Source organism: Oncorhynchus nerka, linkage group LG27, assembly GCF_034236695.1.
Source record: "Oncorhynchus nerka isolate Pitt River linkage group LG27, Oner_Uvic_2.0, whole genome shotgun sequence".
Taxonomy (NCBI): Eukaryota; Metazoa; Chordata; class Actinopteri; order Salmoniformes; family Salmonidae; genus Oncorhynchus; species Oncorhynchus nerka.
In genome coordinates, this window is record NC_088422.1 from 9,284,723 (window position 1) to 9,305,902 (window position 21,180).

Genomic DNA, 21,180 nt, shown 5'->3' on the forward strand with positions numbered 1-21,180 from the left:
CACTACACTACACACCACTACACTACACTACACACCACTACACTACACAACACACCACTACACTATACTACACACCACTACACTACACAACACACCACTACACTACACACCACTACACTACACAACACAACACACCACTACACTACACAACACACCACTACACTACACAACACACCACTACACAACACACCACTACACTACACACTACTACACAACACACCACTACACTACACAACACAACACACCACTACACTACACAACACACCACTACACTACACAACACACCACTACACTACACACCACTACACAACACACCACTACACTACACACTACTACACTACACAACACACCACTACACTACACACCACTACACTATACACCACTAAACTACATAACATAACACACCACTACACAACACACCACTACACTACACAACACAACACAACACACCACTATACTACACACCACTACACTACACAACACACCACTACACAACACACCACTACACTACACTACACACCACTACACAACACTACACTACACACCACTACACTACACACCACTACACTACACAACACACCACTACACAACACACCACTACACTACACACTACTACACTACACAACACACCACTACACTACACACCACTACACTACACAACACAACACACCACTACACTACACAACACACCACTACACAACACACCACTACACTACACTACACACCACTACACAACACTACACTACACACCACTACACTACACACCACTACACTACACAACACACCACTACACAACACACCACTACACTACACACTACTACACTACACAACACACCACTACACTACACACCACTACACTACACAACACAACACACCACTACACTACACAACACACCACTACACTACACAACACACCACTACACTACACACCACTACACAACACACCACTACACTACACACTACTACACTACACTACACAACACACCACTACACTACACACCACTACACTATACACCACTAAACTACATAACATAACACACCACTACACAACACACCACTACACTACACAACACAACACACCACTACACTACACACCACTACACTATACACCACTAAACTACATAACATAACACACCACTACACAACACACCACTACACTACACAACACAACACAACACACCACTATACTACACACCACTACACTACACAACACACCACTACACTATACTACACACCACTACACTACACAACACACCACTACACTATACTACACACCACTACACTACACAACACAACACTACACAACACACCACTACACACCACTACACTACACAACACACCACTACACTACACAACACACCACTACACTACACAACACACCACTACACAACACACCACTACACTACACACTACTACACTACACAACACAACACACCACAAAACTACACTACACACCACTACACTACACACCACTACACTACACTACACACCACTACACTACACAACACACCACTACACTATACTACACACCACTACACTACACAACACACCACTACACTACACACCACTACACTACACAACACAACACACCACTACACTACACAACACACCACTACACTACACAACACACCACTACACAACACACCACTACACTACACACTACTACACAACACACCACTACACTACACAACACAACACACCACTACACTACACAACACACCACTACACTACACAACACACCACTACACTACACACCACTACACAACACACCACTACACTACACACTACTACACTACACAACACACCACTACACTACACACCACTACACTATACACCACTAAACTACATAACATAACACACCACTACACAACACACCACTACACTACACAACACAACACAACACACCACTATACTACACACCACTACACTACACAACACACCACTACACAACACACCACTACACTACACTACACACCACTACACAACACTACACTACACACCACTACACTACACACCACTACACTACACAACACACCACTACACAACACACCACTACACTACACACTACTACACTACACAACACACCACTACACTACACACCACTACACTACACAACACAACACACCACTACACTACACAACACACCACTACACTACACAACACACCACTACACTACACACCACTACACAACACACCACTACACTACACACTACTACACTACACTACACAACACACCACTACACTACACACCACTACACTATACACCACTAAACTACATAACATAACACACCACTACACAACACACCACTACACTACACAACACAACACACCACTACACTACACACCACTACACTATACACCACTAAACTACATAACATAACACACCACTACACAACACACCACTACACTACACAACACAACACAACACACCACTATACTACACACCACTACACTACACAACACACCACTACACTATACTACACACCACTACACTACACAACACAACACTACACAACACACCACTACACACCACTACACTACACAACACACCACTACACTACACAACACACCACTACACTACACAACACACCACTACACAACACACCACTACACTACACACTACTACACTACACAACACACCACTACACTACACACCACTACACTACACAACACAACACACCACTACACTACACAACACACCACTACACTACACAACACACCACTACACTACACACCACTACACAACACACCACTACACTACACACTACTACACTACACAACACACCACTACACTACACACCACTACACTACACACCACTAAACTACATAACATAACACACCACTACACAACACACCACTACACTACACAACACAACACAACACAACACACCACTATACTACACACCACTACACTACACAACACACCACTACACAACACACCACTACACTACACAACACACCACTACACAACACTACAGTACACACCACTACACTCCACACCACTACACTACACAACACTACACTACACAACACACCACTACACTACACAACACTACACAACACAACACACCACAACACTACACTACACTACACACCACACCACTACACTACACTACACACCACTACACTACACAACACTACACTACACACTACAACACACCACTACACAACACTACACCACACCACACTACACACCACTACACACCACTACACAACACTACACACCACACCACTACACAACACTACACACTACACACCACACTACACTACACTACACTACACTACACAACACTACACCACACCACACTACACACCACATCACACTACACTACACTACACACCACACCACTACACTACACTACACACCACTACACTACACAACACTACACTACACACTACAACACACCACTACACAACACTACACCACACCACACTACACACCACTACACACCACTACACACCACACCACTACACAGCACTACACACTACACCATACCACAACACTACACAACACACCACACACACCACTACACTACACCCCACTACACACCACTACACCACACCACACTACACACCACACCACTACACAACACTACACACTACACCACACCACACTACACACCACAACACTACACAACACACCACTACACTACACAACACTACACTACACAACACTACACAACATACTACTACACTACACAACACTACACTACACACCACTACACTACACAACAATACACTACACACCACTACACACCACTACACTACACAACACTACACAACACTACACTACACAACAATACACTACACACCACTACACACCACTACACTACACAACACTACACAACACACCACACACCACTACACTACACCCCACTACACACCACTACACCACACCACACTACACACCACAACACTACACAACACTACACACTACACCACACCACACTACACACCACAACACTACACAACACACCACTACACTACACACTACTACACTACACTACACAACACACCACTACACTACACACCACTACACTATACACCACTAAACTACATAACATAACACACCACTACACAACACACCACTACACTACACAACACAACACACCACTACACTACACACCACTACACTATACACCACTAAACTACATAACATAACACACCACTACACAACACACCACTACACTACACAACACAACACAACACACCACTATACTACACACCACTACACTACACAACACACCACTACACTATACTACACACCACTACACTACACAACACAACACTACACAACACACCACTACACACCACTACACTACACAACACACCACTACACTACACAACACACCACTACACTACACAACACACCACTACACAACACACCACTACACTACACACTACTACACTACACAACACACCACTACACTACACACCACTACACTACACAACACAACACACCACTACACTACACAACACACCACTACACTACACAACACACCACTACACTACACACCACTACACAACACACCACTACACTACACACTACTACACTACACAACACACCACTACACTACACACCACTACACTACACACCACTAAACTACATAACATAACACACCACTACACAACACACCACTACACTACACAACACAACACAACACACCACTATACTACACACCACTACACTACACAACACACCACTACACAACACACCACTACACTACACAACACACCACTACACAACACTACAGTACACACCACTACACTCCACACCACTACACTACACAACACTACACTACACAACACACCACTACACTACACAACACTACACAACACAACACACCACAACACTACACTACACTACACACCACACCACTACACTACACTACACACCACTACACTACACAACACTACACTACACACTACAACACACCACTACACAACACTACACCACACCACACTACACACCACTACACACCACTACACAACACTACACACCACACCACTACACAACACTACACACTACACACCACACTACACTACACTACACTACACTACACAACACTACACCACACCACACTACACACCACATCACACTACACACCACACCACTACACAGCACTACACACTACACCATACCACAACACTACACAACACACCACACACACCACTACACTACACCCCACTACACACCACTACACCACACCACACTACACACCACACCACTACACAACACTACACACTACACCACACCACACTACACACCACAACACTACACAACACACCACTACACTACACAACACTACACTACACAACACTACACAACATACTACTACACTACACAACACTACACTACACACCACTACACTACACAACAATACACTACACACCACTACACACCACTACACACCACTACACTACACAACACACCACACACCACTACACTACACCCCACTACACACCACTACACCACACCACACTACACACCACAACACTACACAACACTACACACTACACCACACCACACTACACACCACAACACTACACAACACACCACTACACTACACAACACTACACAACACTACACAACACACCACTACACTACACAACACTACACAACACTACACAACACACCACTACACTACACAACAATACACTACACACCACTACACACCACTACACTACACACCACTACACTACACTACACAACACACCACTACACAACACAACACAACACTACACTACACACCACAACACTACACTACACACCACTACACTACACACCACTACACTACACAACACTACACTACACACCACTACACTACACAACACTACACTACACACAACTACACTACACACCACAACACACCACAACACTACACTACACACCTGTACACTACACACCACTACACTACACTACACACCACTACACTACACACCACTACACTACACACCACTACACTATACTACACAACACAACACTACACAACACACCACTACACTACACACCACTACACTACACACCACTACACTACACAACACACCACTACACAACACACCACTACACTACACACCACTACACTACACAACACACCACTACACTACACACCACTAAACTACATAACACTACACACCACAACTCTACACAACACACCACACAACACACCACACTACACACCACTATACAACACACCACACCACTACACTACACTACACACCACTACACAACACACAACTACACAACACTACACTACACACCACACTACACTACACTACATTACATTTACATTTAAGTCATTTAGCAGACACTACACACCACTACACAACACTACACAACACTACACAACACCACACTACACACCACACCACTACACAACACACCACTACATTACACTACACACCACACAACACACCACTACACTACACAACACACCACTACATTACACTACACACCACACAACACACCACTACACTACACAACACACCACTACACGTCACTGCAACACTATCTTGAGCCAGGACAAACTCTAGACTGTGTGTGTGTGTGTGTGTGTGTGTGTGTGTGTGTGTGTGTGTGTGTGTGTGTGTGTGTGTGTGTGTGTGTGTGTGTGTGTGTCTCCCTGCATCAGGCACAGCCAGGAACTCCCTGAACCAGGCCAACGTGTGGCTGACCATCCTGCTCACCTCCATCCTCTGTGTACTTCCTGTGGTTGCCTACCGCTTCCTGTTAATACAGCTCCGCCCCACTATCAACGACAAGGTGGGACCATTGACCAATCACACCTTGTCTTCTACGAACACTAACCAATCACACGCTGTCTTCTAGGAACACTAACCAATCACACGCTGTCTTCTAGGAACGCTGACCAATCACACGCTGTCTTCTTGGAACACTGACCAATCACACACAGGCTTCTAGAAACACTGACCTAAAGGTCTTATTTAAAAATGATGATCAACAAGTGGAAATCTGACCTACAATCCTAGTCCCAAAATACCACCCTATTTCCTATATAGTGCACTACTTTTGACCAGGGCCCATTATGGGTATAGGGTGCCATTTGTGGCACATCCCTACTGAAACTAAGATGAAGCCTATCCCTCCCCTTTCCTCCAGGTGATGTTCAAGGTGAGACAGGCCAAGGCTGCGCCCCCTCCCCTAGCCCGCCGTGCCCGGATTCGCCACACCAGCACACGCCGTTCCGGCTACGCCTTCTCGCATGCGGCAGGCTACGGGGACCTGGTGACGTCCAACCGTTTCCTGTGCAGTCACGCCATCACACTCACCCCCACCTTCACCCCTCTGGGACGCACCACGGGGTTCAGCCCCACGGGCCGCTCAGCCGGATACAGCCCCACTGGGAACGCTCTGAACTCCAGACCACAGGATGTGGAGGTGACATCACTGCAAATGTACCACATGATGCGAGACCCCGCCTTCTGATGTACCGCACTTTGCCAGCTTTAAAGTCAGATAACATTCATATATTAGCCAATTCTGAGCCTCACTTAGATAATTCATTTGATGATACAGCAGTAGCAATACAAGGATATAACATTGATAGAAGAGACAGAAATGTTTATGGGGGAGGTGTTGCTATATATATTCAGAGCCATATACCCTGTAATGCTTAGAGAAGATGTCAAGTGTTAGTGAAGTGTTGTGCTTGCAGGTTCACTTGGCACATCTAAAGCCTTTTCTTTTGGGGTGTTGCTATAGGCCACCAAGTGCTAACCAAGTATATAAATAATATGTGTGAAATGCTTGATAGTGTAAGTGATTTAAACAAAGAGGTCTACTTTCTTGGGGACCTGAATATTGACTGTTTTCCATGAAGCTGTCCCTTCAAGAGGAAGCTTTTCACTGTAACCAGTGTCTGTAATCTGGTTCAGGTTATTAATCGTTCTACCAGGGTGTTTACAAACACTACAGGAACAAGATTATCCACATACACTACTGTTCAAAAGTTTGGGGTCACGTAGAAATGTCCTTGTTTTTGAAAGTAAACCACATTTTTTGTCCATTACAATAACATCAAATTGATCATAAATACAGTGTAGACATTGTTAATGTGGTAAATGACTCTTGTAGCTGGAAACTGCAGTGTTTTTAATGGAATATCTACATAGATGTACAGAGGCCCATTATCAGCAACCATCACTCCTGTGTTCCAATGGCACGTTGTGTTAGCTAATCCAAGTTTATCATTTTAAAAGGCTAATTGATTATTAGAAAAGTATTTTGCAATTATGTTAGTGCAGCTGAAAACTGTAGTGCTGATTAAAGAAGCAATACAACTGGCCTTCTTTAGACTAGTTGAGTATCTGGAGCATCAGCATTTGTGGGTTCGATTACAGGCTCAAAATGGCCAGAAACAAAGAGCTTTCTTCTGAAACTCGTCAGTCTATTCTTGTTCTGAGAAATGAAGGCTATTCCATGTGTCACGATCGTCGTATTGAGGAGACCAAAGCGCATTGTGATGTGAATACATCTTTTTAATGAAAGACGAAAAACACGAAGTACACTAAACAAACAAACAAAATAACACGATGAACATGACCGCTATCAAAACATAGACATAGACAATAACACATACATCACACATGTCACACCCTGACCTAACCAAAATATATAAAGAAAACAAAGAATACTCAGGTCAGGGCGTGACAGTCCCCCCCACCACATAGGTGCGGACTCCGGCCGCAAAAACCTCATCAAAAGGGGAGGGTCCGGGTGGGCCTTTTTCACGGCGGCGGCTCGGGTGCGGGACGTGGACCCCGCTCTACCTCAGTCTTGGCCCACTTAGGTGGCGCCTCTGGAGCGGGGATCCTCGCAGCGGGCCCCGGACTGAAGATCATCGTAGAGAGCGCCACTGGACGGAAAGGCGCCTCTGGACTGAGGAGCGGCTCTGGCAGCTCCGGACAGGAGGGAGATTCCAGCAACGCCGGCGTGACAGGCGGCTCTGACAGCTCCTGGTTGGGTGACGGCTCTGGCAGCTCCTGGCTGGCTGACGACTCTGGCAGCTCCTGGCTGGCTGACGGTTCTGGCAGCTCCTGGCTGGCTGACGGTTCTGGCAGCTCCTGGCTGGCTGACAGCTCTGGCAGCTACTGGCTGGCTGACGGTTCTGGCAGCTCCTGGCTGGCTGACGACTCTGGCAGCTCCTGGCTGGCTGACGGCTCTGGCAGCTCCTGGCTGGCTGACGGCTCTGGCCGCTCCTGGCTCACTGACACCTCTGACGGCTCAGGACAGACTGGCGGCTCTGACGGCTCAGGACAGACTGGCGGCTCTGACGGCTCAGGACAGACGGGAGACTCTAGCAGCTCAGGACAGACGGGAGACTCTAGCAGGTCAGGACAGACGGGAGACTCTAGCAGCTCAGGACAGACGGGAGACTCTAGCAGCTCAGGACAGACGGGAGACTCTAGCAGGTCAGGACAGACGGGAGACTCTAGCAGCTCAGGACAGACAGGAGACTCAAGCAGCTCAGGACAGACGGGAAACTCTAGCGGCTCAGGACAGGCGGGAGACTCTAGCGGCTCAGGACAGACGGGAGACTCTAGCGGCTCAGGACAGACGGGAGACTCTAGCGGCTCAGGACAGACAGGAGACTCTAGCGGCTCATGACAGACAGGAGACTCTGGCGGCTCAGGACAGACGGGAGACTCTGGCGGCTCAGGACAGACGGGAGACTCTGGCAGCGCTGGGCAAGAGGAAGGCTCTGGCAGTGCTGGACAGGCGGGAGCACCTGTAGGGATGAGATGGAGAGACAGCCTGGTGCGGGGGGCAGCCACCGGAGGGCTGGTGCGTGGAGGTGGAACCAGATAGACCGGACCGTGCAGGCGCACTGGAGATCTTGAGCACCGAGCCTGCCCAACCTTACCTGGTTGAATGCTCCCCGTAGTCAGGCCAGTGCAGCGAGGTGGAATAGCCCGCACTGGGCTGAGCTGGCGAACCGGGGACACCATGCGTAAGGCTGGTGCCATGTATACCGGCCCAAGGAGACGCACTGGAGACCAGATGCGTAGAGCCGGCTTCATGGCACCTGGCTCGATGCCCACTCTAGCCCAGCCGATACGAGGAGCTGGAATGTACCGAAACGGGCTATGCACACGCACCGGGGATACAGTGCGCTCCATCACATAACACGTGCCTGCCCGGTTCCTCTCTCTCTCTCCGGTAAGCACAGGAGGTTGGCGCAGGTCTCCTACCTGTCTTCACCACACTCCCTGTGTGCCCCCCCCCAATTTTTTTTGGGGCTGCCTCTCGGGCTTCCAGCCACGCTGCTGTGTTGCCTCCTCATACCGGCGCCTCTCTGCTTTCGCTGCCTCCAGCTCAGGTTTGGGGCGGCGATATTCCCCTGGCTGTGCCCAGGGTCCTTCGCCGTCCAGAATCTCCTCCCAAGTCCATGAGTCCTGCGTTCTTTGCCGCTGCTGCTGCTGGCCGTTACCACTCTACTTGGTCCATTGTTGGTGGGTTATTCTGTCACGATCGTCGTATTGAGGAGACCAAAGCGCAGCGTAATGTGAATACATCTTTTTAATGAAAGACGAAAAAACACGAAGTACACTAAACAAACAAACAAAATATCAAGACGAACGTGACCGCTATCAAAACTGAGTGCAAACATGCAACATCACATAGACAATAACCCCTAGACAGTACAAAAACTCATACATCACCCATGTCACACCCTGACCTAACCAAAATATATACAGAAAACAAAGAATACTCAGGTCAGGGCATGACACCGTGCGAGAAATTGCCAAGAAACTGAAGATCTCGTACAACGCTGTCTACTACTCCCTTCACAGAACAGCGCAAACTGGCTCTAACCAGAATAGAAAAAGGAGTGGGAGGCCCCGGTGCACAACGGAGCAAGAGGACATGTACATTAGAGTGTCTAGTATGAGAAACAGACGCCTCAGAAGTCCTCAACTGGCAGATTCATTAAATAGTACCCGCAAAACACCAGTCTACACGTCAACCCTGAAGAGGCGACTCTGGGATGCTGGCCTTCTAGGAAGAGTTGCAAAGAAAAAGCCATATCTCAGATTGGCCAATAAAAATAAAATATTAAGATGGACAAAAGATGAAGATGAACAGACTAAAGTACAGAGAGATCCTTAATAAAAAACCTGCTCCAGAATGCTCAGACCTCAGACTGGGGCAAAGGTTCACCTTCCAACAGGACAACGACACTAAGCACACAGCCAAGACAACGCAGGAGTCGCTTCAGGACAAGTCTCTGAATGTCCTTGAGTGGCCCAGCCAGAGCCCGGACTTGAACCCAAACATTTCTGGAGAGACCTGAAAATAGCTGTGCAGCAACGCTCCCCATCCAACCTGACAGAGCTTGAGAGGTTCTGCAGAGAAGAATGGGAGAAACTCCCCAAATACAGGTGTGCCAAGCTTGCAGCTTCATACCCAAGAAGACCCAAGGCTGTAATCACTGCCAAAGGTGCTTCAACAAAGTACTGAGTAAAGGGTCTGAATACTTATGTGAATGTGATATTTCATTTGGTTTTTATGCATTTGCACACAAAAAAAATTTAGAACAATTTTTGCTTTGTCATTATGGGGTATCATGTATAGATTGAGGGGGGAAAAAACAATTTGATCAATTTTAGAATAAGGCTGTAACGTAACAAAATGTGGAAAAAGTCAAGGGGTCTGAATACTTTCCGAATGCACTGTATATTGAAAGCTACTGAGGATGGTGACTCTATAGCAACTCCTATCGGTCAAATATGTCGTCTGAACCTACAGGAAAGTCTTTGTCCTCGGGTCTGGAGGGAAGCCAAAGGCAAAGCGGAAACGCGGCCTGGTTCTAACAACATACCGATCAGTTTGCCTCCAGCTCTTAGCAAACTGCAGGGTGGGAAAAGTATGTGAACCCTTGGATTTAATAACAGGTTGACCCTCCTTTAGCATCAATAACCTCAACCAAATGTTTTCTGTAGTTGCAGATCAGACCTGCACAACGGTCAGGAGGAATTTTGGACCATTCCTCTTTACAAAACTGTTTCAGTTCAGCGATATTCTTGGGATGTCTGGTGTGAACTGCTCTCTTGAGGTCATACCACAGCATCTCAATTGGGTTGAGGTCAGGACTCTGACTGGGCCACTCTAGAAGGCCTATTTTCTTATGTTGAAGCCATTCTGTTGCTGATTTACTTCTGCGTTTTGGTCGTTGTCCTGTTGCATCACCCAACGTCCGTTGAGCTTCAATTGGAGGACAGATAGCCTAACATTCTCCTGCAAAATGTATTGATAAATTTGGGAATTCGTTTTTCCATCGATGATAGCAAGCTGTCCAGGCCTTGAGGTAGCCCCAAACCATGATGCTCCCTCCACCATTCTTTGCAGTTGGGATGAGGTTTTGATGTTGGTGTGCTGTGATTTCTTTCTCCACACATAGTGTTGTATGTTCCTTCCAAACAACTCAACTTTAGTTTAATCTGTCCACAGAATATTTTTCCAGTAGCGCTGTGGAACATCCAGGTGCACTTTTGCAGACTTCAGACGTGCAGCAATGTTTTTTTTGGACAGCAGTGGCTTCTTCCGTGGTGTCCTCCCATGAACACCATTCTTGTTTAGTGTTTAATGTATCATAGACTCGTCAGCAGAGACATTATCATGTTCCAGAGATTTCTGTAAATCTTTAGCTGAAAGTCTAGGATTCTTCTTAACCTCATTGAACATTCTGGGCTGTGCTCTTGCAGTCATCTTTGCACTCCTAGGGAGAGTAGCAACAGTGCTGAACTTTCTCCATTTATAGACACTTTGTCTTACCGTGGACTGATGAACATCAAGGCTTTTAGAGATATTTTGGAACCCTTTCCAGCTTTATGCAAGTCAACAATTCTTAATCTTAGGTCTTCTGAGATCTCTTTTGTTCGAGGCATCGTTCACATCAGGCAATGCTTCTTGTGAATAGCAAACTTAAATGTTGTGAGTGTTTTTTATAGGGCAAGGCATCTCTAACCAACATCTCCAATCTCATCTCATTGATTGGACTCTGGGTTAGCTGACTCCAATTAGCTTTTAGAGAAGTCATTATTCTAGGGGGTTCACATACTTTTTCCAACCTACACTGTGAATATTTAAATGATGTATAGATATAGACAAGAAAAATACAATAATTTGTGTGTTATTAGTTTAAGCACACTTTGTTTTTCTATTGCTGTGACTTAGATGAAGATCAGATCAAATTTGATGACCAGTTTATGCAGAAATCCAAGTAATTCCAAAGGGTTCACATACTGTTTCTTGCCACTGTATGCTGAGTCTTCAACCATATACGCATCAGTCACTGAAACCCTTAACAAAGAGTTGCAGTCTGTTTTGGAATCTGTGGCCAGAAATAAACTGGCCCTGAACATCTCTAAAACTAAGAGAATTGTATTTGGTACAAATTATTAATGTTTTGGAAATTCCAAATAGTTTGCATAGTCAACTTACACACAGCACTGACACACAGACTTACCTCACCAGACATACCACCAGGGGTATTTTCACAGTCCTCAGGTCCAGAACAAATTCAAGGAAACATACAGTGTTATACAGAGTCATGAGTGCACGGAACTCCCATCTTATATAGTGCAAGTGAACAGCAAACTTGGTTTAAAAAACAACAACTAATAAAGCAACACCTCACGGCACAACGCCTCTCCCCCATGTGACCTACTGGTTGTGTGTATGTACTGACATGTATGTGTTCCTGATAGATGCACACACACACTACATGTTAATGTTTCTAAATGCATGTCAATTCTAATGTCTTTTGTCTCTAATGTCTTTTTTTGTTACGTGTCGGACCCCAGTAAGACTGTCGCTAATGGCGTCGGCTAATAAATCACATCAAATACTGTAACACCATCAGAAATATGAAACCCTCTGTTTCTCCTTTTTCCTGCCTCACTCTGTCTCCTGTTCCACTCCTTGGCCTTGTGTCCCATCAAGTCTCCTCTCGTGGGGAAATGTGCCTCTACATATCAACTGTATACTGTTAAATCCCTGTGTGAGGACAGATTGACTGTGAGATTCTCTCAGGCTGTCTAAGGAGAATAGACTATACTCACTCAGTGCTGTGACACCGTAGGGAAGGAGAAAACCAAAGGCCACACCAAACATCTCAGAGATGTAGGTTTCTTGCCTAATTCCTAGCCTCCGTAAGACCATCCTGATCATGGATTCAATCTGTGTAGTGAAACGGAATGTAAACTTGCGAAATCAGGATGCTAGTACAAGGCTAGTTTCTTCCATGCTCAACCAGCCCTCTACTCCTCCACTGTGATGATACTCTTATTCAATCACACAGGTGAAGGGATGTACTGTACACTTCAACACTACCCATGGAGGAAGAGGGAGTCACATCATCATGTTTATGGGTCTACATCCTGTCTGGCCAAGATGGATTGTGGGAGATGGAGGGCCAGCAGAATCTCCAGAATCTCCAGCAGAATCCCGATTGTATGATGAAGTGTTCTTGTCCTTTAAACCTGTTTTTCATTCCTTTTATACACATTTCAATTCAAAACTACCTGTGGGCCTGATTAGATAATATAAGACATTTGTTTTTTATGGAGGAGATTGTCTCAGTCCCGAGCTTCCCCTCAGTCCCGAGCTGCCTCAGTCCCGAGCTGCCTCAGTCCCGAGCTGCCTCAGTCCCGAGCTGCCCCTCAGTCCCGAGCTGCCTCAGTCCCGAGCTGCCTCAGTCCCGAGCTGCCTCAGTCCCGAGCTGCCTCAGTCCCGAGCTGCCCCTCAGTCCCGAGCTGCCTCAGTCCCGAGCTGCCCCTCAGTCCAGTGGGGATCTGGGTGAGGACTATTAGGCCATGGTCGGCGGCGAGGGTGGATTATCCCAGGACGCGAAGGGGAGGAACTATGACATTCATGGAGTGGGGTCCACGTCCCGAGCCAGAACCGCCACCATGGACAGACGCCCACCCGGACCCTCCCTATGGTTTTGAGGTGCGTCCGGGAGTCCGCACCTTAGGGGGGGGGGGTTCTGTCATGCCTTGGTCATAGTATGTTATGTTGTCGTTATATATTTGGTCAGGCCAGGGTGTGACATGGGTTTAAATGTTGTATTTCGTATTGGGGTTTTGTAGGCATTGGGATTGCGGCTGAGTAGGGGTGTAGCATAAGTTTGGCTGCCTGAGGCGGTTCTCAATCAGAGTCAGGTGATTTTCGTTGTCTCTGATTGGGAACCATATTTAGGTAGCCGGGGTTTCACTGTGTATTTCGTGGGTGATTGTCCTTAGTGTCTTTGTTCCTGTCTCTGTGTAGTGTTCACCAGATAGGCTGTAATTAGGTTTTCACGTTCCGTTTGTTGTTTTGTATTTATTTAGTTATTTCATGTATCACTATTTTTTTCATTAAAGAACATGAGTAACCACCACGCTGCATTTGGGTCCTCTCCTTCGACCGACGAACATCGTTACAGAGATAGAATAGATCTTCTGTTCACTAATTTAGCCCTCATCCAACAGTGTTGATCCTGAATGGGATTGTGACAACGTTAGCATGCTAGCCATTAGCCTCTGGACCAGCGACAGGTAACTTCCAAAATAATGGAAACACATGAGTAAATGAGGGATACAAAGTATATTGAAAGCAGATGCTTCCACACAGGTGTGGATCCTGAGTAAATTAATCAATTAACATCCCATCATGCTTAGGGTCATGTATAAAAATGCTGCGCAGGCCATTATTCTGGCTGCCATGGCTATGTCCCCATAGGATGCACAGGGCACGAGTGGTCACTGAATGGTTTGATGAGCATGAAAACTACGTAAACCATAGGCCATTTCAGGATGGCCATGACCAGATCTCAACCCAATTGAACACTTACGGGAGATTCTGGGGAGATGCCTGAAACAGCGTCTTCCACAACCATCAACAAAACACCAAATTATGGAATTTCTTGTGGAAGAATATTGTCGCATCCCTCCAATAGAGTTCTAGACACTTTGTAGAATCTATGCCAAGGTGCATTGAAGCTGTTCTGGCTCGTGGTGGCCCAACGCCCTATTCAGACACTTTATGTTGGTGTTTCTTTTATTTTGGTAGTTACCTGTAGGTCCCAATACAACATAACGACATCAGTTGAGAGGCGCAGGGACAGCCATGGAGCAGCGGCCCTCGGATGAAGAGACATTTAGGCGGTAGACACAAGGTTGCTGTTTCAACCCCCGGACAGAGCTGGCCAGTATTTTTTTACACTTATTTCAATATTTCATTATTCATAAAAAATAAACACCCATTGTAATATTATGTCAACTCTTTTAACATCTCTATGTATTTGAAACATGGTTGGTAATAAAGAAAGATGTTAGACTTTTACAATGAGTCACTTAACATTGCACCAGTTTGCTGGTCTTTAATGACATGTTATATTAGAGAGGAGTCCTCTATACGTGTCTATTTTAGACCAGAGGAGAAATATCAGATTGAAATAGCTTCTCTAAACTAAGGGGAAACGGAATCTGATCCGAGAGCTATAATAGAAAAGAGATTACATGTATATCCATTGATTTAGAGCAAGTGCTAGATGTCAGTCAGGTGTTGAATAAAAAGGTGAAAAAGGAACTGAACACTGATTGTGCTCCCATGTGTACGTATTAGACAGGGATGTAATGCTCGAAACCATGTCTGACGCATTCACATGAAAGCAACAATAGACACATCGTTAGCTCAGACAGCTTAGAACTCCAACCCAGCTGCATGACAGACACATATTGTATGTGTCGTAGCAGTATTAACGGAGATCTCAGTACATTTATTATCCAGGAGAGGGTACTACAAACACATCCTTCCCAAACTCAAAAACACTGCTGGCAAGTTACCAAGCTGAATGTGGGACAGTTTTTTTTTTTTTTTTGTTCATTGCATTTTACAATAATCCAAAGCCATTCCTTCACCGTAAAAACAATTTTTAAATCATTTCTGATGTTTTTTTAAGAGACACAGGCAATGAACTATGCCATATCACAACAAGGGTATGCTATGTGCAATGGAACCAATGTAATAGTCCCAAAAGTACAAAACAAATTCAAGTACAGCACAACAAAGTATGTCAAGTAGGCCAATTCTTCAAGTAGGCAGGCCAGGCAAGGTCAGCAGCATTTTTAATTGTTGTGCTATTAGACAAGTAAAACTGAGTTGGCCCAGAAGGCCCACTGGAGTTGTCTGCAAATTAGATACCATTCCAAGCCTGGGTGAAGGTCTGTTGTGAAATCATTCCAACTCCTTGTAAATAATTTTCATGCCAAACGTGGTTGTCATGAGAATGACATCAATGGACTTGGCAGATCTGGGACCTGGCTATACAATTCTAGAATATGTCAAATATGTTGAAGGCTAGGCCTATGCTCCAGGCCAGGCAGGCCTGTAGTGATGGGGCTTGAGGCAGATAGGCCAGCTGGGCTTGCTCTCCTTGAGCCTGGCAACCAGGGCCTTATGCCATGGTCCTTGCTATTTGGAATCCTTGGGACGTCCCTATACCCCATTGAAGGTGTAATTTAAAATGGTTAGGGTTAGGTAAGGGATAAGGTTAGGGTTCAGAGTAAGGACGTCCTAAGAATCCCAGATAACCCTTATGCCAGGGCCCAGTCAAGGGCGTGGTGGAAATGACTAAGCCGACTGAGCCCAGTCCGTATTGGGCTGCTTACTGGCTGCTCCTGATTATCTATTCTTAGCTGTATGAGAACATGGCAATGGTTCCTGAACCCTCCTACAGTAGCTCCTTTAAAAATCGCTGTTGAAAACAGACAGGATTAAATTGTGCAGTGACAGTAGGACTCTGTCATCATCAGTTAACTGTCAAGTCATTGAGCGCTTTGAGACAGCAAACGTTCGAAGGCTATCCGAAACGTTAATTGTATAATGGTTAGTACTTTCAAAGGATTTAAAGACTTAAAGTGGCTTTTGTGAAAGGATTCACATAGGCCTCTGTGTGTTGAGGCCTCAAACTAGAGGTCGTCCGGGTCCAGGTACCCTTTTAAAAATATATATTGGGTCTATTGGGGTCCGGGTCGGATTGTCCTGGGTCAGTCCAGGTCCAACTTTTTGGAACCTAGAAGACAAACTCTATTTCTCTCTAGTTTGCTTTCTGCAACCAGGAGGGGCAAGGAACAAATAGCACGTGTACTGGGCGTGTCTTAGCCAAACGTCGCCAACCCCTAAGCCAATGATATTATGAGATATTTTAACATATTTGTTTAATCAAAATTCGTCTGAATACTGAGCTCTGATTGGTTCGTGCAAGTCCAACTGACCAATCGCTTAAATGACAGGTGCCCAGCTGGCTGTAAACCCCGCCTCCTATGGATTTTTCAGCAAACCCCGGAAACATCGTTCTTTAAAGGGACACTGATCTATTTCATGGCGGAGGTCTTCGATGAGCACAGCTGAAGTGCAGAAAAGCAAATACGAGCGACGTCGCCAGACAGCAAGCAAAAAAAGCTAGCTAGTTGTGTTCAGAGAGAAGAGGAGTGACGACGAGACTGCTTTAAAAAAATATATATTTTCGATGACAGACGCTGCAATGAACCTTTCTTCAAAGCTAGCTAACGTTTATATAGCAATCCGATCTTTGAATTTAAACAGAGACGTTTGATGTGAAGTCGGCCAGGGTTGTCCTGGAGCGAAAATAAAAGGCCAAAACTGCGTTTCTGAGACGAAGGGAATGTCTAATTAACATCTCTGTACGTGTCAAGCCTGTCATTCCCTTCGTGTAGGTGCTAGTTACTGCGCTGGTGAGTAACAAACCGTTTTCATGTTCAGTGAATCTTATTCCTTTCCTATGCTGGAAACTAGGTGGCTAACGCTTGTTTAACGGCTTACGTTTAGGATTTATCGTGTAAAAACACTGTCGATATTGTACTATTGTAATGACTTTATAATAACCACCTTTGTATATCATGGTTATAAATGTGAACAGTGGTCTTTGTGGAAAAACAGACAAATGATGCAATACATCAAGGCAGCTGGCTACATGGTAGTTTATAACTTTTTACTATTGCATTATTTTCTTTGCCATTTGAAATACCAGACAAGCCCAGAATACAATGTCATGACACACACACTGTACGTCTGCCAAAGGGGCGTTCCTCTGCTTTGTTTGCCATCATCTTCCTTAACAAACAACAAAACTTGTGCGTGTGCAGAATAAGAACAAGGAGATGAAGTCCCATCCCGTGTGTGTGTGTGTGTGTGTGTGTGTGTGAGTAAAGGACACAGTCTGCATGCCTTGCCTTAACTACATACAGATGCAATGGATTTTGCCTAGCACTGTCTGTAAGTCGTAGCCTATGTGCGCGAGGGAGGGGCGTGAAACTCACCCACCACACACATGCCATACATCTTTTTGAGTTGATGATGGTATCATGGCGGTGGAATAACCTTAATAATATTGCTATAACTAACAGCATAGGCGAAGGAAGGGTATCCCCCCCTGGTTTCATTGTTCCCTAAGAGGAGATGCAGCTAGATAGATGGAAATGCATTGGAGGGAGGCTGTCCACTGGGACACCGTACCTGTGGTCCAATGTACTGACCCGAGCTACAATGCCACAGTTATTACTGCTGCTATGTTGTATGACTGCATTGTTGCAGTAGGCTAGTAGCCTTTGCTACTGTGATAAGAAGTGTGGTGACGTAGAGGTGTGTGATTGAGCACAGCTGCAGGGCCCTTCTCTTTGTATTCACCAACAGGGCAAGATAGCATTGGCAAACACATTACACGTGTATACACACACACACACACACATTATAAACACGCACAGTCTTTACAGTACCAACATACAAAGACACAGCATGCAGGCACACACACAGTAAAAACTATACTCATATACAATGCACACTCAACTATGCAAAAATTATGTACTTTTTTCTCTCTCAATCTGATTGGGTGGGCCTGGCAGGGTCTACACCCTTGACACACACACACCTCCGTGCACTTCCTTATCTGACCTGCACATGCAGCACTGGGACAAGCACCTCCTCCCTCTCTTTTCAATTCAACTTCAATATAAGGGGCTTTATTGGCATGGGAACAGATGCCAAAGCAAGTGAAATAGATCATCAAAAATGTGTTTACAGTAAACATTACGCTTACAAAAGTTCCAAAAGAATAAAGACATTTCAAATGTCATACTATATGAAAATAGTTAAAGTACAAAAGGGAAAATAAATAAACATTAAATATGGGTTGTAATTAAAATGTTTTTTGATCTTCACTGGTTTCCATTTTCTCACAAATATTGCTTCTGTGATGGCACACTGGTATCTTACCCAATAGATGTGGGAGTTTATTCAAATTGGGTTGTTTTTTGAATTCTTTGTGTTTCTGTGTAATCTGAGGGAAGTATGTGTCTCTATGGTCATACATTTGGCAGCAAGTTAGGAAGTGCAGCTCAGTTTCCACCTCATTTTGTGGGCAGTGTGTACATAGGCAGACCTGGCTCTCAAGAGAAGATAGGCTTTCTCAATAGCAAGGCTATGCTCACCGAGTCTGTACATAGTCAAAGCTTTCTTTAATTTTGGGTCAGTCACAGTGGTCAGGTATTCTGTTTAGGGCCAAATAGCAATCTAGTTTACTCTGTTTTTTTGTTTGTTTATGCTTTCCAATGTGTCAAGTAATTATCTTTCTGTTTTCTCCTGATTTGGTTGTGTCTAATTGTGTTGCTGTCCTGGGGCTCTGTGGGGTCTGTTTGTGAACAGAGCCTCCGGACCAGCTTGCTTAGGGGGACGCTTCTGTCGGTGATGGCTTTGTTATGGAAGGTTTGGGAATCGCTTCCTTTTAGGTGGTTGTAGAATTCTTAACGGCTCCTTTCTGGATTGTGATAATTAGTGGGTGTCGGCCTAATTCTGCTCTGAATATATTATTTGGTGTTTTACATTGTACACGGAGGATATTTTTACAGAATTCTGCAGGCAGAGTCTCAATTTGGTGTTTGTCCTCTTTTGTAAATTCTTGGTTGGTGAGCGGACCCCAGACCTCACAACCATAAAGGGCAATGGGTTCTTTAACTGATTCAAGTATTTTTAGCCAGATCCTAATTGGTATGTTGAATTCTATGTTCCTTTTGATGGCATAGAAGGCCCTTCCTGCATTGTCTCCTCTCTCACATGCTTTCTCACTCTCTCTCCCACTCTCAATTTCCGTCTCTCCT

General features: G+C 45.3%; 2 protein-coding genes across 4 annotated transcripts in view; both read left to right on the forward strand.

Moving 5' to 3' along the window:
• Positions 1-8,305, forward strand: part of LOC115124456 (probable phospholipid-transporting ATPase IM) — a 131,863-nt gene extending 123,558 nt beyond the window's left edge. Inside the window, exons 28-29 of the mRNA XM_065011370.1 lie at positions 6,633-6,763; positions 7,121-8,305. Of these exons, the coding sequence (XP_064867442.1) occupies positions 6,633-6,763; positions 7,121-7,447 (458 nt within the window). The 3' untranslated portion in view covers positions 7,448-8,305. The remainder of the gene's footprint in view (positions 1-6,632; positions 6,764-7,120) is intronic.
• A 10,075-nt stretch (positions 8,306-18,380) lies between these two features.
• LOC115120837 (atos homolog protein B) overlaps positions 18,381-21,180 on the forward strand; it is a 49,763-nt gene continuing 46,963 nt past the window's right edge. For all 3 annotated transcript variants that reach the window (XM_065011373.1, XM_065011372.1, XM_065011371.1), the window contains exon 1: positions 18,381-18,762. The gene's annotated coding sequence lies outside the window, so the exon portion shown is untranslated. The remainder of the gene's footprint in view (positions 18,763-21,180) is intronic.